The sequence below is a fragment of the Bos mutus genome, chromosome 18, assembly GCF_027580195.1.
Source record: "Bos mutus isolate GX-2022 chromosome 18, NWIPB_WYAK_1.1, whole genome shotgun sequence".
NCBI lineage: Eukaryota > Metazoa > Chordata > Mammalia > Artiodactyla > Bovidae > Bos > Bos mutus.
In genome coordinates, this window is record NC_091634.1 from 27,192,060 (window position 1) to 27,214,256 (window position 22,197).

Consider the following 22,197-nt stretch of genomic DNA (forward strand, 5'->3'; position numbering starts at 1 on the left):
TTTCCTCATTTTACAAGCACTGCATCTGAAGCTCAGAGAGGGCGGGTCACCGCCCGAGGTCACACAGGAATCGGGCCTCCCCAGGGCGTGGAATAGTACTCCCGCCCCGGGGGTTTCACTTCTCCGGGGCCCCCCTCAGGGAGGAGCCGGCCATGAGCCCCTCCTGCTCCCCGCCCCCGAGGGGCGGCCCGGGGGGCGGGCGGAGGAAGTGAGCGCAGCGGGGAGGAATGTGAGCGGGCGGGGCGCGCCGGCCCGGAGCGGCGGGGACAGCCGGGCAGGCGGCCGGGGCGGCGGGCGCGGCGGGGCCGAGCGCGCGGGATGCCTCACTTCACCGTGGTGCCGGTAGACGGGCCGCGGCGCGGCGATTATGACAACCTCGAGGGTCTGAGTTGGGTGGACTACGGGGAGCGCGCCGATCGGGAGGACGCGGACGGTGAGGGGCGGTCCGGTGGGGTCCCGGGCCGGGGCGGAGAGCGGGCCATGCGGGACCGGCTGGCGCACAGACGCCGGGCCGTGCGCACACACGTCGATGAGGGCCCAACTTTTCTTAAGACTCCTTCGCCGCTAAACAGTCCCCAACTCCTCGCGCTCAGACACAATTTTCCTGGGCCCCCGGCGCCTGCTGTCGCGGTCGGGCCTCCCTCCTCACCCCAGCTCCTCCCTTGAGGGCCGCGGGCGGGGGCTGCAGACGTGGCCAGGCCAGCGGGGCCGCCTGGGGCGCCAAGAGCGCTGAACCTCCATCTCTGGCTCTTCCCGCCTGGGAGCGACATCCAGGCGGGACCCCAGCCCTCTCACCTCCTGCCAACCGCCCCTAACCTCTTCTCGTCTCGCCTACACTTTTGTGCTTCAGCATCTCTTTCCCTAAAACCACTCTGTCTCCTCCGCTCCCCTCCCCTTCTCCTTCCTCCTGTGTGCAGCCCAGCACTCCAGTCCCCTCGGAGGGAAGCCTGAAGGGGTCTGTGGGCCACTGCCTGAGTGCTACATGGATCCCAGCTTACATCTGTAGGTACAGTGGACACTCCACCCGTGTGGAGCACTCACACGGGACCAGGCTTGTCTAGGCACTTTACCTGAATTAACTCGTTTAATCCTCCTAATTTCCCGCCCTGGGATAGGTAGTGTTACTCTCTATTAGGAATGAGTGAAGTGAGGCATGGAGTAGTTATGTAACTTGCTCTAGGGGATTCAGATCGAGGGTGGGAGACTCCAGAGCCCTCTTAGCTGTTAAACTGGGCCTGAAGGTAAACCTGGCTTCCCCCTCCTAGGTGCCTGCTCTTGACTTTCACCATCTCTTTCCCCAGGAGGCCCCCAGGGCCCTGTTCTTGCAGGGCTCACTCTTGTGTGAACACTCCAAGAACTTTTGTCTGTGTGTGCAGCAGCACATGCATGTGTAGTTGTGCTTGTGCAAGTGTACAGCTGTGGGGTACCGCAGAGCCAGAGTGGGGTCAGGATAGCACATTCTTGTGGGCTACGGTGATGAGGATGGTGATGTGACTGATGACAAATGCTTGGTCTGTTACTGACCGTGATGGAGATCTGCAGGGGACATGCATGTTGGTGGCATGTGTCAGGTGATGTTATCTTGATCTGACTTGGATCTGTCTCTGATGGGGGCCTGACTGAGGTGATCCACGCTTCATGTGGGTGATGGCTGTAGGTGTGTCACTTGATTGCTGTGTGTGGAGATGGCACAGCGCAGTGGCATGGGCTGCTGGACATCATGGAAATTTAAACAGGCTTGACAGCTTGTGAGGGTGTACACACCTCAACCCCTGCTGGCACCTGCCCCAGCCTGGTACCAGTGGACAGAGCAGAAGCCAGCAGCCACCCCTGCTCCTCTGATAGCCCTTGGAGGCTCTCTCTCCCCAGAGGCTGGGTTGGGCTGGATCCCTAAGATCAGCCTGGACCAGCAGGTAGGCAGAGCGAAGCCCAGCCTCAGGCTCCGCCTTGGCCTCTCACAGGGGACTATAGGGAACTGGCTCCCTCACATTGGCTGAGTCCTGCCAGGTCCCTCCAGGCTGGGCCAGCTCCTCCCACTATCCCCCCCACCTCCTCTTCCTCCCTTTCAGCCAGATCGTGACTGTGTCTGCAGTATGGGGGACATTCTGCACCCTGGTGAGTGGTTATGATCCTTCTAGTTGGGGGCTGCAAAGGGTCAGGGGCACAAAAATAGTAACCCTGAGGGCATCTCATGGGACTCCCCCTCCCCTCCGTCGGCCTGGTATCTGAATCTCTCAAGGCCCATACCTCTGTTCCAAGGGCATAGATGGACTTGTTCATCCAGCCCACCGTGGCCTGTGGGCAGAGGGCGAAAAGGTTCTAGAGGAGTATCCCTGGCAGATACCTGTACAGGGATACCCGGAGTGTCACCTGGATCCCTGCTTGCAGCTGGCGCATTCACAGCTGCTGGCCAGAACACACATATCAGAGGCAGCCCCCAGGCCCAGCCTTCATGCTGTGGTTCACCAGGGGTCTCAGGTGGCATCTGAGTAGCTTTGGCCTGGCAGGCATGCCCAGACCTGCTCTGGGATTTTTGGAATAGCTGAGGGCAGTACAGATACCCAGGCACTGCTTACACCCTACCTTCCCCCAATTCCCATAATCCCATGGGAGCGGTCCTTAACTGAGGCAGTTTTGGGGAACTCCATGGAATCCCTGCTGGGTATCTGGCACCAGGCTGTCCCTTTTCTGAGGCATTTAGGCAGTTGGAAGAGTGGATGTTATTAGCTCTACTTCATAGGAAAAGAAAGCAAGGCAGCACAGAGAGGGTAAGCAGGTTGCCCTAGATCACACAAAGGGAGGCACAGGAATCCAAGCTTGGCTTCTGGCCACTGAACACCAGGAGCCTTGGATATACACATCATGGTCAAACTGCAAACCCCAGACACTCTTTAGTTGTGGCCTGCACTGCAACCCTGGGATGCCTCCTGGGATGGAAGGGGGTCCTAAGCAGGAGCAGGGAACCCACAGCTCAGCTCTTACCTGGATCTAGGGGATCCTGGGATCCAAGTTTGGCCCTCTCACTGAGTCACCTTGCCTCTGAATCTGAGCTTTACATTCTTTGTTACTAAAAGAGGGTAAATGATACCTATTGGAGTATTGCTATGAGAACTAAAGGTAACCTTTGGAAGGGCTCTGAGCTGCCCTGGCATCATGGCTGAAGGGACAAGGGATCGACTGGGTCTTGCAGGACCATCCACAGGCATTTTGGGGGGACTGCTATGTGCTCAGCTCTGTTTTCTAGATGCTAATACAGTACTTAGGTGAGGTTAGGGTTAGACAATGGCAGTGGTGGTGGGGGGAAGGCTGCGGTGCAGGAGTTTAGAATGATTTATCCTTTACTTTCAACCTACTTCCACAGAAGGGTCAGAAGAGATAGACAACAAAAATTCCTCCCCAAAGGACTCTTACTGTAAGAAAGATCAAAACCATGCAGAGGAAAGGGGCAAGGACTCTGAGGCAGATGGTGAGTGGATCTAAGAAATAAATTTAGCTTAGAGATTCCTGGCAGCCAAGGCAGAAAGGGAAACAAGATGAGCTCTTATAGTTGCCTTTTTTGGACAGAATAAAGCCTCTAACTTATTCAGGGAAGATATTTTTGTAACAAAAATCTAAGTAGTTTTCGGGGACTTCTCATTGAAGGACCATCCATGTACTGGGTTTTCAGGTTTTTCCTGTGACTCCTTATCCTCATCCTGAACAAGCATCAAGGGCATAGCAAATGTCTTAGGGTGTCTGAGTAGTTATGTGACCACCTCCCCCCACCCCGAGGCTCTAAAGTGATTCTGTAGGCTGGCCTCACCTCTCACTATCTCTGTCCACTTTGCCCTTAGCACTGACCTACACACAGACATGTAGCTTCTGGTACTGAGCTGCTTCACTTACTTAGCTAGTCCAGGTTCCTAGAGGCGGTGATATACTTTTTTTACATCCTGTGGGAAGGAACAGCTGATTTTGCCCCAGAAATGGTCATCAACATGCTTTACCTGTCAGTCTCTTGGGGCAGTAAAGAATCCACCGCAGAGCACCTGCTGAGTGATTGTTGGCTCAGAGAAGTTAAGTTTCATATTGATGGCAAGAGGATGTATCAAATGGAGGAGGCGTAATTCAGTATTTTTCACCGCAAACAAGAGAGATGGATTGGGGGCTATTTAACAAGAGAAGGTTGCCAGGTAGCTCTCACAAAACCAGGCATGGCCAAAATACCCCATTAGTCTGGATCAGTGAAGATGCTTCTGTTGGCCACCTCTATCACAGGACACCAGGCCAACACTGCTGCTGTAGTCATTGCCATCCAACACCAACGTGGCTTCTTTGAACCAAGATGTCAGCTGTGAGGCCTTCAGCCACTCCCACCAGTTTCCAAACTGAAGGGTTTTTTTCTCCTTTAGCAACTAGAAAAGGGCTCTTGGTGTCTTCTGCCTGCTTCATGGAAAGCTGGGAACGTCACCCACTGAGACTCACAATGGAGACGGTTTGGAAAACGAAAGAGTGGATGCTGGGTGGCCAGAAAAAGAGGCCCAGTTTTGAGTGTTGAGGCAGCCGTATTAAAAGAAGGTGCATCTGGCTCCTTTCTGTGAGGTTTCCTTGGTGCTGAGGCCCTACCTCACCGGCCTGAGGGGGTAGGTTGATGTGGGGACTGGCCACACGCCTAGTTTCGGGCAAGCGGCTGGTATCTGGGGACAGGGAGGTAAACAAGCGAGTCCTGCCTACAGTCCTTGCCGAGTCCCACACCACCTGGTCAGGCTTTCGTAGGGCTTTCCCAGACGACCCTAGACAGCTCTGGGCGCCCACTTCCATACACTGGACAGTCTCCTGCTTGCCGCTCCTCCCGGCATGCCTCAGGCGGCCCTCAAGAATGCCGTCCCCAGGCGGTGCGTGATGGGGTGGCTGGCTGATCATGGCGGCAGAAGGCGCCATGTGTGGCTTTCTCTATGTGGAGGGTAGCTCTTGGGGGAGCCCTGAGGACACTGAGCCCTTGGCACCTGGCACACTGGGTATTCCAGAAGGGCTGGGAAAAACGGGAGTGTGTGTCTCAGGGGTGGTCTGAAGGCGGGCCTTGACTGAGCCACGCCCTTCTGCAGCAGACTCCGCCCCTTGGTGTTAACAGTGCTGAGCTAGTGCGTCTGGGCCCTTGGTTCCTGTGCCCCATGCTAGATGACTGTTCGTGCTGGGTTTTGATCATTGGCCAGTCTGCCAATTCTGGCTCTTTCAAGGAGGCTAACAGGGTATGTTGGGGAAACTGAGGCCCAGTATTGTTACACTGGTCCCTAAAGTGCGCCACAGAGATGACAGCAGGCCTGCTGGGGAGAAGTGCATGCTGGGAGCTCAGTAGGCAGCCCCTGACTAGGATTCTGTTTCTCTCTTTCTACAGGACATGGCAACCATAAAGAGAGCAGCCCTTTCCTTTGTCCCATGGAGGCTTCCAGAGGAAGTGACTACCATGACAGGAACCTGGCACTGTTTGAGGTAGCTGAGGAGCCATTTTGGGCTATGGGTGTGGGCGCGCAGGGACCTGTCAGGACCTAAGCCTTAGCTAAGCAAGCCGGCTGGGTGTTGTGCCTCTTTATGTCTGGGCTCCTCCTCCAGTCTCTGCTTGTCTGTCTCACTCCTTTGGCAGCCAAGCTGCGGTTCTCTTGGCCCTTTCAATTGTAACTGCTTTCCCAGAGGCCTCTACCCCATTACTACCTCCAAGAGTGTTTACCTTTGACTTCCATGCAGCCCCTCAGCAAGTTCACCACCTCTCAGGATTTCTAACTTCAGGATTTCCTTTGTCTCCTTCACATCTGGGACTTTTCACAGTCCACAGTTCTTCCCTCTCCTGTGAACTCTTCCTTGTCCTTCCTGATTGACTCCTCCAACTCTAGCCCCATCAAGTTCACCAAGACCTGGTCCTTCTCACCGAATCTGCCCTCTCCATATCTATAACCTAAGTGGATCTCTCTTTGGAAACATTCACAGTCACAAATTTTGTGATCTCTCTTTGGAAGCATTCACAGTCACAAATTTTGTGACTTTGGCCTTGAATTTTATCATTTTCAGACTCAAATCAGAAGTTGGCTCTGAATTGAAGTCATGGTTTAGGCCCCTAAGTTCTGACCCACACCTACCCACATTCTGTGCAAGTCTCGTAGGCTCTTCAGTCTCCATAGACTTTCAAAGACCTGCATCTTCACTTCTTACTCCAAGCCAGTTTCTCTTTGTGTGTAGGGTCAGAAGGGAGTTGATTGATAGGGAAAAACTAAATGTGGGAACAGGCAGGTGGAGACACAGTGCTCAGGAAGCTGTGCTAGATGCTGTGCCATATCTTGAGCCCTGGGGGGCCTCTTGACTTGGCCTCTCCCAAAGATGGGCTAGGGGGCTAGGATCCCACCTTGGGGATTGAGGTGGGTTATTCACAGGGTGTGGGGAAGACCATCCAGGAGGATCAGGGTTTGGGCAGATAAGAGAGACTTCACTTGTCCCAGGCATCTCTCTTTCGACTCCTCTTTTAATTTCTTTGTTTCCCTGGGATCACTAGGGTGGCTATTGAGCACAGATGTGAGTTCCAAAGGCCTACTCATAGCTGGGAGGTGGCCAGCCAGAACAGGCAGGATGAAGTGTGCCGGTCGCCTGTCTGCCCTGCCCTTTCCCCTGAGGCAGGTAGTTTTGCAAATGGGCTGGTAGTGATTGAGCCAAGGTGGGGCAGAGAGAAGTGAGTGCTGGGGTGGGGCACCCACACCTGCCCAGTTGGCTGGCTTGGGCTTCCCCAGGCAGGAGCCCAAGCCTGCCTCAGGGCTTGGCAAGGGACCAGAGGCCAGGCTGCTGGCTACACACAGGTAGCCTGGTGCCAGTTGGGCCCATTGTCAGAATGCCCTGTGGCTCTGTTTACAGGAAGAGCTGGACATCCGCCCAAAGGTGTCATCTCTTCTGGGCAAGCTCGTCAGCTACACCAACCTCACACAGGGCGCCAAGGAGCATGAGGAGGCTGAGAGTGGAGAGGGTGCCCGTCGGAGAGCAGCCAAGGTGAGCTGGTCAGAGAGGCTGCTCCTAGGAGGACAGAATCAACACCGTGGAGTTGACAGTTTCCCCACGTAGCTATTAGCATCCCGGGGAAGTAGGTGCCAGGTGTGGTGAGCATGGAGGATGGGCACTGAGTACTTTGGGCTCAAGGAGGCTTCAAGGGCTGGGCTGAGGAGAAGCCCCTCAGGGCAGAGAACCAGGGAGACCCTCAGAAATAATGGTGGGAGCGACCACTGCCTTTACTTAGGCCTGTGTGTGTGCGTGTGCGTGAGGCATGCTAAGCAGTGGGCCAGGGTTCTTGCGTGTCATCTTCACAAAAAATCTGTGAGGCAGTTTCTGTTATCATCCCTGCTTTACAGGTGAGGAAACTTGAGTGTCAAAGATGTTACGTAACTTGCCTAAGGTGACTGAGCTAAAGGTCAACACATAACACTGGGAGACTTGTGGGTTTCCTGTGAGGTATGTGACTGTGTAGAATGCCAGATCACTGGCATCCCATCAGGATGGGTAAGGGTGTTACCTTTGGAACTAGGAACCTTGGGGCTATGTGACCTAGAGCAGATGACTAAACCCTTCTGCCCCTCTTTGTTGGCTCCATTGGCAGACCTCTCCAATAGCCCCTTGGAGTGCTTAGACTGAGGGTGATAGGAGTAAAACATTGCCTCCTGGGGCTTCCCTATCTCTCTCCTGGTCTTATTCCTGTTCACTCTCCAGGCCTCTGGCCCGCCAGTCGTCCTCTCTTTGGGATGACTTTGTTGTTGTTCAGTCGCTTGGTTGTATCCAATTCTTTTGCGACCCCATTGTAGCCTGATAGGCTTCTCTATCCATGGATTTCCCAGGCACGAATACTGGAGTGGGTTGCCATTTCCTCCTCCAGGGGGTCTTCCCAACCCAGGGATCAAACCCACGTCTCCTTCATTGGCAGGTGGGTTCTTTACCACTGGAGCCACCAGGGATGACTTTACCCTATCCCTAACCTGTGTGATGGGGCTCAGATTAACCAAAGGCTAGGTTGTTTTTTTCCCCCTACGTATTCAGTTTAGAGGCAAAGCAGCTTCTCTCCACGTCTCCTGACTCCCTGAGGTTTGGGAAGCAGCTGTGACCCAAAAGGAGCTTGGGTCTGGCACTAGCTGACCTCTTGCTGGAGGTCAGCACAGGCAGGAGGAGCCCTTGGCTAGAATAAACCGCATCCCCCAGTCTCAGACCTGCCCTTGAGATTTGGGCAGGTATTTGAGATTGCCCTTGAGATTGCCTTTGCCCTTGAGATTACTGAGGTGGGTGAGGAGAGAGGATCGACCAGGCAGCTGTGCACCCCTCATGTCACTCTTCTCGGAGGCAACCCAGCCCACTCTTGAGAGAGGACAGCTGAGATCTTGGGGTCACACAGACCTGACCCTCACCCTATCCTGTTGGTTGTGATTTTGATGATATTTTCTGAACTGCAGATAGCAGAGAACTCTGTTTATCTCTGGCTATCCCTGTTTAGCCCTGCAGTGAGGGGTGAGATCCGTGGGTAAGAGTCTCCTCTCTGTCCTTTCAGGCCAAGTCCAGGAAGCCACTGGCTGGGAGTAAAAAGGTCCCTAAGAAAGGCTAGAGTACATCTCAACAAGGTGTTCTGGGTTGGTGAAGGGCTGTGGTCCTTTGGCCTTATGAAGAGCCCGTGAGGGTGTTGGATTCCAGCCTCAGCTTACCTGCCAGCTTCCCTGGCCCTGGGTTTAAAGAGGCAGAGGATGGCTGAGTGTCCCAGCGCTAGTAGCTGTTTCATGGAGAAAGGAGGAGCCTGGTCAAGTCCACAGCAAATCAGGAGAAAGCTAGGGAGCTGGGGCCAATGAGCTGTGGTCCTCACCCAGGCGGGTGTGAGCAGGGGCCTCAGAAAAGAAAAGCTTAAAGCCGGAAGGGTGGGCCTTCAGCCAGACCACACCAAGACCCAAGGCAGCCTCTCCATGGCAGCCGCTCTGGCTGTGGGCTGGTGACTTTCTGAGACTGCCAGAGGTTATTTAGAGATGCAGAAAGCATTTCCGACCCTGCCCTTTCCCATACTGCCCTTTTCCCAGAGTGACTCAGCCTTGAATGGGGAGGCTGGGAGCTGCCACTATCCTGTGGGTGGTCCAGGACCTCTGAGAAGGGCTCAGTCAGAACCCACATTGAGATGTATCCATCACCTGCTCTGTGCAGGACAGCTTGAGAGACCATTTGTTTTTACTTGGGGCCCTCCCAGGCCCTCCTGGGGTCCTTTAGGCTGTGCACGGATCCTGCACCTGGCCTGGGCCCTGGAGAAGAGTTCCTGTGGCCACAGAGTTCTTTCTCCCACCCTGGCTCTAGAGCAGCAGGCTTTGCTGGAGGCTCTGGTGGAAGCTCTTAGGACCCCACAACTCTGTGCTGTTCTCATGTGGGGCTCAGTTCTTCAAGAAGGTACCAGCCCTAACTCTGTGCTTCAGCATTTGCCCTGGCCTCTTGTTTAGCCCCTACTCTGCTCTTAGGTAGTTGAGAAATCCTGCCTGGATGTGCCCATTGAGACAGACTTTCCTTACCTGCCCTCCAGCCTGAGTCTCCACTCTATATGCAGGACTTTCTCAACAGGTTATCCCAGAGGCCTTCTAAGGCATCACTCACTGGGCTTAGGAGCACCTTTTGAGTACCTGCAGGGCCTGCTGATGACAGAACAGTGAACAAGCCAAGTTTACTCCACTATGGTCACTCAAGTGAACAGTTACCGTGACCTATTGTGACCACTATGATAGAAGAGTATATCAGATACTGAGGGAATGCAAGAGGAAGTACAAACTCCACCTAGGGCAATCTGGGGTAACTTCCTGGAAGAGGCAACAGTTAAGTCTCCTGAAGGTTTAACTGAAGAGGAATTTGCCAGGCCGTAAGGCAGGGATAACCATCCCAGGCAGAGCCTAGCACATGCCCTGGTTCAGAGGCTCTGAGGGTCTGATGTTGTCTGGGGCCGAGACTGACAGAGGTGATGGGGCATGCCTGGTAGCCCAGGCCAAGGAGCCTGGCCCACCCTGGATTACAGTATAGACAATGCAGAGGAGTTTTAGTAAGGATGATGCGACTGGTCTTGATTTTCAGAGTCCTGCTCTGGCAGCAGAGTGGGCTGGAGCATGGAGAGGTTAACAGGCATAAGAAGGCACTATCCAGGTGCCCCAGGTGTAGCGTCCCAGCTTCAGGGGATCAAGACCAAGGCAAGGCAGACTGATCTCAGGGCACCTTGAGAGGTACACTGGGCACGACTTACTTTCCCCTGGACTGGATGGGAGTGTGGGAGAGAGGGAGGGTCAGGAACAACATTTTAGACTCTGACCTGGGTACAATAGGGCCTGCTGGCTGAGAAAGTGGAGGTCTGATGTAGACGTCACTTTCTGGAAGTGTGAAAGAGAGGAAGGGAAGGTAGCAGGACCATGAAGGGGAGGTGAGGCTCAAAAGCTCACACATAGGGTTTGGAAAAGAAGCAGGTTTTGTACCTTCCCACTCCCCAAGTGTTTCTTAATGTATGAAGGTCAGCACGGATATCCAGTCAGCTCGCTCTCTGTATCCCCAGGTCTCCATTTGGGATGTCCTTCTCCAGCCTGTTCTCTGGCTGAATACCCTGGAGGTGGGGGACAGCCAAGCAATGAGGGGCCCCTCTGATGCTCCATCTCCCCCCTCCCCTCCTGCTCCATAGGCACCCAGCATGGGCACCCTCATGGGGGTGTACCTGCCCTGCCTGCAGAACATCTTTGGGGTTATCCTATTCCTGCGGCTGACCTGGATGGTGGGCACAGCCGGCGTGCTGCAGGCCCTCCTCATTGTGCTCATCTGCTGCTGCTGTGTGAGTATTCTGGGGGGGGGCAGGGCCACGGCTGCCCCACAGAGCCCGCCCAGCTGAGCTGCTCACCTCCGTCCTCCTTCCCACAGACCTTGCTGACGGCCATCTCCATGAGCGCCATCGCCACCAATGGCGTGGTTCCAGGTGGGTGAGTGCCATTCAGGCCTGAGGTGGGGAATGGGCCCAGAATCCCCCTTGACATGCCCGGAAACACTCATTCCCTGTCCCCCAGACAGTTTTCTGGTGGGGTCTTAGTCCTTGAATCCGGAAAGTGTCACCACTTAGGAGCATCCCTGCTTGATAGAATTTGAGATCGCTGTTGTTTTATTTGTTCGGGGTTTGTTTTGTTTTGTTTATAGTATAAAAGTAACTTTTTAAAGTGGGTGCTGGGGCTGATGAAGAAGGTGATAGGGCATTCTTGGTGACCCAAGCCAATGAGCCTGGCCCACACTATGGATTGTAGGGTTTTCCATGATGAGACTGGACTTGGTTTTCAGAGACTCCACTTACTTATTTATTTAGCCATGTATTTATACCTTCCCTGTGGACTCCTGGATACTTATTTTATTCTTTGGTTCATAACCTTAGTATTATCATTTAATTTTTTGCTTGCACTGTTCCACTTTGGCTATTTGGCTATTCAGGTTGGCTCCTGTGTTTGAATCCTTTTTTATTTTTTTCAAATAACAATTTTATTAGTATTAGTATAAAAGTAATAGGGGAAAAGCAATATGTTTACCAGAAGAGGGATTTAAAGTATAAAAAAATGTAGAAAAAAATTGAAGAGTACCCATAATCCCACCATCCTGAGTTCATAACGATTAGTTAGCCTTTTGGTCCATGGTTTTAGGGTCTTATAAAGTATTGAGATGTATTGTTTTCCCCAAACTCTGTGTGTGTGTGTGTGTGTGTGTATTTCTCAAATGCTGAAAACAGTTTATTTGGTTTTTTAAAGCAGATTGATATTATCTGTGATTGTATGTGATTGTATGTGATTATTCTCCTATTCTCTACTTTTTCACTGTTGTAAACATTGTCTTGAACAGTCTTGCACAGTGATCTTTGTTCATGCCCCTGGCAGTTTCCTTAGGAGAAGGTCCTCAGTTCAGTTCAATTGCTCAGTCATGTCCGATTGTGACCCCATGGACTACAGCATGCCAGGCCTCCATGTTCATCACCAACTCCCGGAGTCTACTCAAACTCATGTCCATTGAGTTGGTGATGCCATCCAACCGTCTCATCCTCTGTCATCCCCTTCTCTTCCCACCTTCAATCTTTCCCAGCATCAGGGTCTTTTCAAATGAGTCAGCTCTTCCCATCAGGTGGCCAAAGTATTAGAGTTTCAGCTTCAACATCAGTCCTTCCAATGAATAGGACAAGGTCCTAGAGGTGGGATTACAGCGTGAAAAGGAGTAGCCTTTTTAAAGCTTCTTGATCCTTGTTCCCAGATTTTTCACAGATAAGATTTATCAGGAGCAGTTTCAACCAGAAGCATGGGATGGCTCTTGTCGCCTGCACCCTCACTGGCCCTGAGGCCCAGGGTTGACTCAGTCTTGCCAGGAGTGTGAGACTGTGATGGAAGCACAGATTCAAGGCAGGAGAGTCAGCCATGGACAGTTACCCTGTGGCTGGCCCTAGGGGCAAAAAACTAGATAAGATACAGTCCCTTCTCTGGTCTGGAGGGTCAACTAACAGAGTTAGTTAGCCCTTGGGAAGGGTGCGGTGTGCTGAGATAGGACACAATTAGCCAGGGGAGTCAGTGGGGACTGACCTAACTCCACTGAGGCTTTGCTGTGGACCTAGAGCTTCCCCAGTAGAGTAGTCATCTCACTGGCCCATGCTGTGTGTTGGAGTCAAATGAAATCAGGTCCACTCCCAGCCTGGCCACTTATTAACCATGCTATCTTAGGCAAGGTTGTCTAAACCTTCTGCTCATTTGTAAATAGGAAAAGCAGTTCCTGTGCCCCTGGATGGTTGTGAAGGGTTGTCATGGGAGAGGCCCTCTTGAAGAAAAACCAGCCTTGACCTGTTGTATGCTTTTTCTGTTATAGCTGGGGGCTCCTATTTCATGATCTCCCGCTCGCTGGGGCCAGAATTTGGAGGTGCCGTGGGCCTGTGCTTCTACCTGGGAACAACATTTGCGGCAGCCATGTACATCCTAGGGGCCATTGAGATCCTGCTGGTAAGTCAGGCTAAGTCCTGGCCGTTTCTGTTCTTGTCAGAACAGCCCCTTTCCTATAAACCCAGGCTCTTCATGCTCCCCTCACGTCTGGTCCAGATCTAGGGCTTACAATGAGGAAGGCCTCTCTGAGAGAGAAAGATCTTTGTTCAAGCCAGTCTCCCCTTCAGCCCTTTCCCAGTTTGGATCAGGCATGGAAGGGGCCTGGCAGTCTTCACCTTGGCCCTGGGTGTTCCAGCTGCCCAGGCACTATTTCAGCTGTGGCAGGTGGTCTGTGAACTACCGCCTATAACGCTGTGATGGATCTCGGTGGTGATGCAGAGCCTGTCTCCCGGGCTCATGTGGGCTCTGTCCAGCTCTGTCTCCAGGGTTCTGTGCCAAGGCCTCTCAGATCCATCTTATCCTCTTACCGAAATCAGGGAAGTCAGTACCCTCTCTTTGGGCCCCAAGTGTGCTCTGACTCAGCTTCCTGCCTCCCACTGGACTGCCCTGGTAGTGGGGAATGAGTGGGAGGGGCAATGGGGAACATAGTTTAACCAGTGCCCGCCCCTGGGCAGCCAGACAATAGACGTTTAGAGGAACTGCCTGCCTACTTCCACCTCCAGATCCTCTGTCTGTAGTATAGAGCCTATTCCTGGATATTCTAGGGGTTTTATTTTTGTTTTTCTATTTCCCACATTCCTACATTTATTATCTGGATTTCTTCTGTAAGGAAGTTTGTCCTTTTTCCATTTGTTTATTTATTCAATCATGTATTTATATCAGTATGGACTCCTGGATATTTATTTTTATTCTTTGGCTCATAATCCTGTACTATCATTATTTATTTTGTTGCTCCTCAAACTATTCCACTTCTATTTAGCTATTCAGGTCAGCTCCTGTGTCTGGATCCTTTTATTTATTTATTTTTTTCTTTTTTGTAAGTAATTGCTTTATTAAGATATATTTCACATAAAATTCACTGCTTCCCAAATAACTAAGTGGTAAAGAATCTGCCTGCCAACGCAGGAGATGAGGGTTTGATCCCTGAGTCTGGAAGATCCCCGGAGGATGAAATGGCAACCACTCCAGTATTCTTGGCTGGAGAATCCCATGGACAGAGGAGCCTGGCGGGCTACAGTCCATGGGTTGCAAAGAGTTGGACACGACTGAGTGACTAAGCACATACTCCACACAGGAAAATTGAACTTCCTTTATCTGTCTTCTTGTTTCAGACCTACATCGCCCCTCCAGCCGCCATTTTTTACCCAATAGGCACTCATGACACATCGAGTGCCACCTTGAACAATATGCGGGTATATGGAACCATTTTTCTGACCTTCATGACCCTAGTGGTATTCGTTGGTGTCAAGTATGTGAACAAATTTGCCTCGCTCTTCCTGGCCTGTGTGATCATCTCCATCCTCTCCATCTATGCTGGAGGCATCAAGTCTATTTTTGACCCTCCTGTTTTTCCGTAAGTAACCTGGGAGAACCTCCAGGCATTATACTGACATCCCCCCTACATGGATGGTCTTCTCTGTAGAGGCTGCCAGATGGGAGTTTCGGGCTGAGCAGCTGCTGATACTTTTCACCTCCTCCACGCCCCACAGAGTATGTATGCTGGGCAACAGGACACTGTCCCGGGACCAGTTTGATGTCTGCGCCAAGACGGCTGTGGTGGACAACGAGACAGTGGCCACCCAGCTCTGGAGCCTCTTCTGCCACGGCCCCAACCTCACGGCTGAGTCCTGCGACCCCTACTTCCTGCTCAACAATGTGACCGAGATCCCGGGCATCCCTGGTGCAGCTGCCGGCGTGCTCCAGGGTGTGTGCTCCCTTCCACCTGCTTCCCCACCCCTCCCCCCCGCCCCTGCAGCAGCAGAAAGAGGGAACGAGCATGGAGGGACAGGGTAGCACAGAGCCGCCCTTGTGTGGCCAGCTCAGGAATGGAGGGTGGTTCTGGCTGCCTTCCCAGCCCAGCAATGTCCTCTCAGCCCAGCTCCTGGCAGCTAAATTTCGGTTGAACGGAGCCTGTTTTGGCCAGTGTCCCAGGCCTGCAGCAGCCCCCCAGAAAATTCTGGCAGCCCCTCTCTCCCCAGCCACCAGCCCCTGACCCTGCCTGGGATAGTTCTCACAGGAGCCATAAAGGGCCTCTGTCTCAGAGGCAGGCAGTGGCGGACAATGGCAGTTCAGCTACCTTTGCCTTCCAGACTTCTAGCCAGCCAGTCCTTCCCTGTGGCCAGAGTGGCCCTGTGGCTGAAACCACAGCCATCGGGCTGAGGTCACCCCCTTGAGCCCCCAGAACCTCTTACACCTGCAGCCCCTGGCTGGGCTGCCCCAGACTTCCCTGGGGCTGCAGTGGTGATGCGGCCACCCCCACAGAAAACCTATGGAGCGCCTACCTGGAGAAGGGTGAGGTCGTGGAGAAGCACGGGCTGCCCTCCACGGACGCCCTTGGCTTGAAGGAGAGCCTGCCCCTGTACGTGGTGGCTGACATCGCCACATCCTTCACTGTGCTGGTTGGCATCTTCTTCCCCTCAGTAACAGGTGAGCCCTCTTGCCCACCCACACTCCCTGCCCCGACTCCCGAGGGAGCCCCTGAGGGAGTCTCATTGTTTTTGGAGGCATCATGGCTGGCTCCAACCGCTCTGGGGACCTCCGAGACGCGCAGAAGTCCATCCCAGTGGGGACCATTCTGGCCATTGTTACCACTTCCCTTGTCTGTATCCTTTCCCAGGCCTGGCATTGTGGCAGGGGGGTGCGTGGGCAGGAGGCACTTCCTTGTGTTTAAGTCACCGCCTGGCATGTGCAGACACACCACACACGCATGCATGTATACATCAACCCTTACACACGTGCACACATTAAAGGGATTTATTTGTACCTGACATGAAACCTCAGCTGCAGGTGTCCTGAGACTTGGGCAAGGGGGGCCCTGGGGCCCTGCGTGGGGAGTGAGTGGGGGCAACAGTGGCAACAGAGGTCCAGCTTTCCTTGACGTGGCTGCAGACTTCAGCAGCGTGGTTCTCTTCGGCGCTTGCATCGAGGGTGTGGTCCTCCGGGACAAGTGAGTGAGCTGGGCCCCTCCTTGTGGCTGTGGGCTCAAGCTTTTGCTGCCCAGACCCCAGACCCCCTCATACTCGTGGTCCCACACATGTCCTCAGGCTGCTGGTTGTCAGTGGTGGGTCAGTCCTACCAGGACTTTGGCTTCTAAGAGGATGGTGACATCAGATTGGGTCTGGGCTAGAAGGATGGGGGCTGCTGGACTGGCCTCTGCTGAGGGCCAGAGCTCTGTCCCCCATAGCTGTCCTTCTTGACCCTTGCCAGCCCTCACACTGGGTGGCCCCAGCCAGGGTTTCAGGGGCTCCTTGTATGGAGCATGGTCTGAGCCCAGCCCTTGCAGGTATGGCGACGGTGTCAGCAGAAACCTGGTGGTGGGCACGTTAGCCTGGCCTTCGCCCTGGGTCATCGTCATCGGCTCCTTCTTCTCCACCTGCGGTGCTGGCCTGCAGAGCCTCACTGGGGCACCACGCCTGTTGCAGGCCATTGCCAAGGACAACATCATCCCTTTCCTCCGGGTGAGCCTCTTGCACTCCCCCACCATTTGGGTCCTCTTAGCCCCTCATGCTGGCCAGGGAGAGAAGTAGACAGTAAATCCGGGTGCATGCTGTCCTGCTAGGGGCCAGAGCCAGGCAGCCATCCAGGGAGAGCTGCTGTTGGCAGAGCTGCCTGGGCCCAGAAGCCCCAAGGCCTGTCTCCACTCACAGCAGAGAGGCCTGGGGAATTGCAGGGCAGAGTACCTGTCAGGATAGGTTTGGCTGTGACTTGAGCCCCTGAGGGACTTGGAGATGATGGAGGCCAGGCTGTGACTTGTGTCCTGATGTGTGGAATGGGACCAACTTCTTCGCTTCTGACCCCATTGCCCCCGGTGTGTGCAGGTTTTCGGCCATGGCAAGGCAAATGGCGAACCGACGTGGGCCCTCCTCCTGACGGCGCTCATCGCCGAGCTGGGCATCCTCATCGCCTCGCTGGACATGGTGGCCCCCATTCTATCCATGTGAGCTGGGGGCCAGGGCAGGGCAAGGGCCCTGGGAAAGTCTCCTTGCACCCTCAGCCACACCCTAGCCGGGAGCCCTGCCCAGCAGCTCATCTGTGACCCTGTCTAGGGTTGAGGACGCAGCTGGGAGACGGGTCAGGCTGTTGGGGGATGTTTGCCTGGCAGAGCTCAACCTTCTGAACCACTGCCTTCCAGTGCTTACTCAGATGTTTTAAAGAGACCAGTAGGTCCCTTGTGCCTCTGTGGGAGACCCCAGAGCAGGGACGGGCAAGCAGCAATCTCAGCACCCTTGATGAGCCACCACTGTCCCATCCACCTGTTTTCAAGTTGCTTGCTTTTAAAGTTCTGGAGTCAGCTGGGCATTTGAATCTGCCAGTGCCCTGCAGGAGGTGGCAAACACGCAGCAGTTTCCAGGGGTCTCGGAGGCAGAGCTCGTGTCCTCGCTCTGTTCACCTCCACCAGGGCCAGGGCCACTGTGCCCCTCCTCACACACCTTGCTCCGCAGCTGGTGCTCCCTCTTGCTTGTTCCATTATGTCTGAGCCACCCTTCACCACCCCACTCAGCCGGTAGGGCTGACTGAACTCCCGTCCCCCCTGAAGCTGCGCCCCCAGCCACAGCCAGGCCTGCCGGAGTCAGTGCTCCCCTGTTCCCCCAACACACCTCCACCCGTCACTGCCCGGCTCCACCCACACCTGGAAGTATCCTTGCCGCAGTTGTCTCGGGTGGTGGCCCCTTAGTGCCCGTGTGAGGATGTGTCAGCCTTGATGCTGAGGCTGCTTCTCCTGTAGCTCTAACGGGCCTGAGCACTACCCCTACCATGAGAGTCCCTGCCCCCGCCTGCCCTCTCTCGTCAGCCCTGCTGCCTCCTTGTCTGTCCTTCCTCACCCACCAGCTGAGGGTAGAAGTGGGCAGCCACTCCCCTCAGCCCTCTGCCTTTCCTGTCTTTCGCCGGGGGCTCACGCACCTCTTCCATCCTGGTCTCCCACGCCCACTGAAGTGTCCCTCAAGCGTCTCTAATGCAGTGACTCAAAATGGCCCTCCTCGTCTTCCTCTGACCCCCTCTCGCCACACTCATGACAGCCCCTCATCCAACTGGTCCCCCAGGCCAGAGGCCTGGCTTTTGCCTAGCTGTATCAGGCACTGAACTCCCCTTTACACCATCCTCTTCCACAGCTGTTCCCCCTGCCCACAGCCCCCTCGCCTTCTGCCTGGAACATCCTTTGAGACCAGGCTCTGCAGGCATCACCAGTGTCCCATCCACATCTGGCCCTGGGCGTGGGCGAAATGAGGCCAAGACGACCTGCTTGACTGTGCTGGGCAGGGCTGTGACAGTCTCGGCTCCTCACCTAGGCCCAGCCTGGGGAGGGTCTGAGACGTCAGGCACCTAGCTACCCAGGGGGCCGCTCAGTCCCAGCCGTTCCCTGTGCCGCAGGTTCTTCCTGATGTGCTACCTGTTTGTGAACCTGGCCTGTGCTGTGCAGACGCTCCTGAGGACCCCCAACTGGCGGCCTCGGTTCAAGTACTATCACTGGTACGTGCCAGCTGGGCCCCTGAGCCAGGTTCTCCGACACGAGAGTTATGTGGGAAACCATCCTGGATGGGGTTTGAACTTTCTGGGCAACAGTTTCTATTGGTGAAAGACTGGGAGGTCCTTCCCTGACTCTGGCCCTTTTCCCATCTCTGGCCCAGGGCGCTGTCCTTCCTGGGCATGAGCCTCTGCTTGGCCTTGATGTTTGTCTCCTCCTGGTACTATGCCCTGGTTGCCATGCTCATCGCTGGCATGATCTACAAGTACATTGAGTACCAAGGGTAAGTGCGCGTGCACCCACTCGGGTGCTCAGGGCTGCTGGGCTGGGCTGTAGTTGTTGGGTGAGGGGAGCTGAGCCATCCTTCATTAAGCCACCATGGCGCTGGGGTTGGGGGGCTGTGACTTGGGCCTGGTCCCTTCCATCCCACATACACATGGACACAAGTCTTGGAGGGGACTCACCAGCCTTTGGGGGCTTCTGCAGGGCTGAGAAGGAATGGGGTGATGGGATCCGAGGCCTGTCCCTGAGTGCCGCCCGCTATGCCCTGTTGCGGCTAGAGGAGGGCCCTCCTCACACCAAGAACTGGCGGTGAGTCACCCGGGCCTGGCAGGGGAGGTCGAGGTTCTCAGGGGGGCGACCCTGTGAGAGGAGAGAGTCACAAGGTGCTGGCTTCCCTCCCTAGTCCGTGTTCCCTGTCCTGAGCTGCCAGGGGCACCGTCCTGCTTATCAGGCCTTGGATCATTGCTACCTGAGGGGGCCTGTGAGCCAAGAGAGGAGGGAGCTGGGTCCCTGCAGACCTCTGGCCCTGGTCTCAGGCTGCCTCTCCATCTGGCCACTCAGGCCTCAGCTACTGGTGTTGCTGAAGTTAGATGAGGACCTTCACGTGAAGTACCCGCGGCTCCTCACTTTCGCCTCCCAGCTTAAAGCTGGCAAGGGCCTGACCATCGTCGGTTCTGTCATCCAGGGCAGCTTCTTGGAGAGCTACGGCGAGGCCCAGGCCGCTGAGCAGGTACTGCCGGGGCGGGAGTCGGGGGTGGGAGGACCCTGAACCAGACTGGAGATGTCCGGGCTGTAGCTGGTACATAGGGGAGGGGACCGGTCCTGGCTAGCTAGGTGAGAGCTGAGAGCAGGAGCCAGGTGGATATGAAGGTTCCATCTTGCAAGCATGGTCTCTGGGTGGGCACCTTGCCCCCATCTCCTCCCCCACCACCAAGCAGCTCTGTACCCTGGGGCCTGGGCAGGGAACAAAGGGGACATGGATGGCCTTGCCTTCTGACCTGGGTATGTTCCCTACAGACAATCAAGAACATGATGGAGATTGAGAAGGTGAAGGGCTTCTGCCAGGTAGTGGTGGCCAGCAAGGTGCGGGAGGGGCTGGCCCACCTCATCCAGTCTTGCGGCCTGGGTGGCATGAGGCACAACACCGTGGTGCTGGGCTGGCCCTACGGCTGGCGACAGAGCGAGGACCCACGCGCCTGGAAGACCTTTATTGGTGTGTGAGACTCAGGGCCTGGGCTCGACCACATAGGGCAGGGGCCAGGGGTTAAGCGAGGGCAGAGACCAGAGGGTCATGGGCTGACAATCGATAGTGCCCCTTCTCCCCAGACACCGTGCGCTGCACCACGGCTGCCCACCTGGCCCTGCTTGTGCCCAAGAACATCGCCTTCTACCCCAGCAACCACGAGCGCTACCTGGAGGGCCACATCGACGTGTGGTGGATTGTCCATGACGGCGGCATGCTCATGCTCCTGCCCTTTCTGCTGCGCCAGCACAAGGTAGGCCAGGCGCTCAGGCCATGGCGCGAGGGGCTGGGCCTGCAGAGGAGGGCGTGCGCCTGAACCACCACCCTCCCTGGCCGCAGGTTTGGAGGAAATGCCGGATGCGCATCTTCACGGTGGCCCAGATGGACGACAACAGCATCCAGATGAAGAAGGATCTAGCCATCTTCCTATACCACCTACGTCTAGAGGCAGAGGTGGAGGTGGTGGAGATGGTGAGCCTCCTGCCCACCTTAGCCCTGTGGATGCCCCGCTCCACCCCTGTAGCTTGGTCCTCATGGCTCACCGTCTCCGCAGCACAACAGCGACATCTCTGCATATACCTACGAGCGGACACTGATGATGGAGCAGCGCTCCCAGATGCTGCGGCAGATGAGGCTGACCAAGACAGAGCGGGAGCGAGAGGTCAGTGACCTTTTTCAGCTCAGGGCAGGGTCCAGCCTGGGAAGAGGCCATCAAGTGGGGGCATCAGAATGACTCACTGCAGCCCCCCTCATTTCCCTGAGGCTGAGTGATCACTCTGGGCCAGCTTGGCCCCTGACGGCGCTGAGGCGACCTCCTCTGGTTGTCCTCAGGCCCAGCTAGTCAAGGACCGGCACTCAGCCCTGCGGCTGGAGAGCCTGTACTCTGATGAGGAGGATGAGTCTGCAGCTGGGACTGACAAGATCCAGATGACATGGACCAGGGACAAGTACATGGCCACGGAACCCTGGGACCCCAGCCACACGCCTGACAACTTCCGGGAGCTGGTGCATATTAAGCCGTGAGTGCAGCAGAAATGGACCCAGCCATATCCAGGCCGGGGGTGAAGGTGGGATGGGGGCGGAGGTGGGATGGGGGCAGATGAGCCCGGTGGGGTGTTCCAGGGGTGGGATCCATGATCAGCCACATTATCTGCAGGGACCAATCTAATGTGCGGCGCATGCACACGGCCGTGAAGCTCAATGAAGTTATTGTCACACGCTCCCATGACGCCCGCCTGGTCCTACTGAACATGCCCGGCCCCCCCAAGAACAGCGAGGGTGATGAGAACTGGATCCTTTGGTGGGGAGGTGGGCAATGTATGAGGTCAGGCTGGGAGCTCCTGTCCCTGGATGCCCTGGGGGTTTGCAGGGTACCCCAGCTCTGCTTGATGGGCTAGACTTCCCTGGGTGCTTCCGTGGGTGCTGCTTCCTTGACTGATGCCCCACAGACATGGAGTTCCTGGAGGTGCTGACTGAGGGCCTCGAACGAGTGCTGTTGGTACGTGGCGGTGGCCGTGAAGTCATCACCATCTACTCCTGAGCCCAGTACAGACTTGTGGCCTAGAGTGAAGGTGTCCAGGGTAACACACAACCCCCCTCCAGCACCCACCTGCCAGCCCCACTTTGCCTGGCCTCACCCTGGACCCAGCTTTACTAGGTCTCCTTGGAGACTGGGCCCAGACCTGGCCATGGAGATGGATCCGAGGTCCCTCAGGACCCTGAGAGGTTCGGGGACTTGCCCGTCCAACACGCCAGGATGCCTGTCCTGACTGGAGAAGACTGGTGGGGGCTGACGTGGGGATTGAAGGCAGCTGGCCCGGGAGCGCTATTTATTGCATATTTATTGTTTGGATGTCACCATCAGAGAGGAGGGGAAGGGTGACGAGGGAGGGATCCGGCCCAGCCCGCCTGCAGGAAGATCTGACTCAGCTCCTGTGGGCGGGGACCCCCACCAAGCCAAGTTGAATGGAACCAGCCAGCTGAAGCCTGACTTTTTTCAATAAAACATTGTGTACTTCTGGGCCTCCCGCTGCCCCAGCTCTGTTTCCCCTGGCACGGGGGAAGAAGGCGGGACTGAATCCAGGCCCAGAGCCGGCTCCCTAAGGCTG

General features: G+C 55.5%; 1 protein-coding gene across 2 annotated transcripts; it reads left to right on the top strand.

The window, feature by feature from the left end:
* The first annotated feature begins 239 nt into the window (after nt 1–239).
* Nucleotides 240–22,112, top strand: SLC12A4 (solute carrier family 12 member 4). 2 transcript variants are annotated; one of them, XM_070388148.1, is made up of 24 exons: nt 240–433; nt 5,375–5,469; nt 6,874–7,005; nt 10,676–10,822; nt 10,909–10,963; nt 12,871–13,001; nt 14,213–14,454; nt 14,591–14,805; nt 15,363–15,527; nt 15,605–15,703; nt 15,990–16,047; nt 16,384–16,558; nt 16,919–17,037; nt 18,471–18,569; nt 18,728–18,847; nt 19,051–19,155; nt 19,408–19,576; nt 19,864–20,059; nt 20,173–20,342; nt 20,429–20,560; nt 20,643–20,750; nt 20,921–21,108; nt 21,246–21,379; nt 21,538–22,112. In XM_070388148.1, exons 1-24 carry the CDS (start codon nt 319–321, stop codon nt 21,627–21,629), a joined length of 3,261 nt encoding a protein of 1,086 aa, XP_070244249.1. In that variant the 5' UTR covers nt 240–318; the 3' UTR covers nt 21,630–22,112. The 2 variants fall into 2 exon arrangements, with proteins under 2 accessions (XP_070244249.1, XP_070244250.1); XM_070388149.1 differs by lacking the exon at nt 240–433 and adding an exon at nt 2,079–2,115.
* The last annotated feature ends 85 nt before the right edge of the window (nt 22,113–22,197 follow it).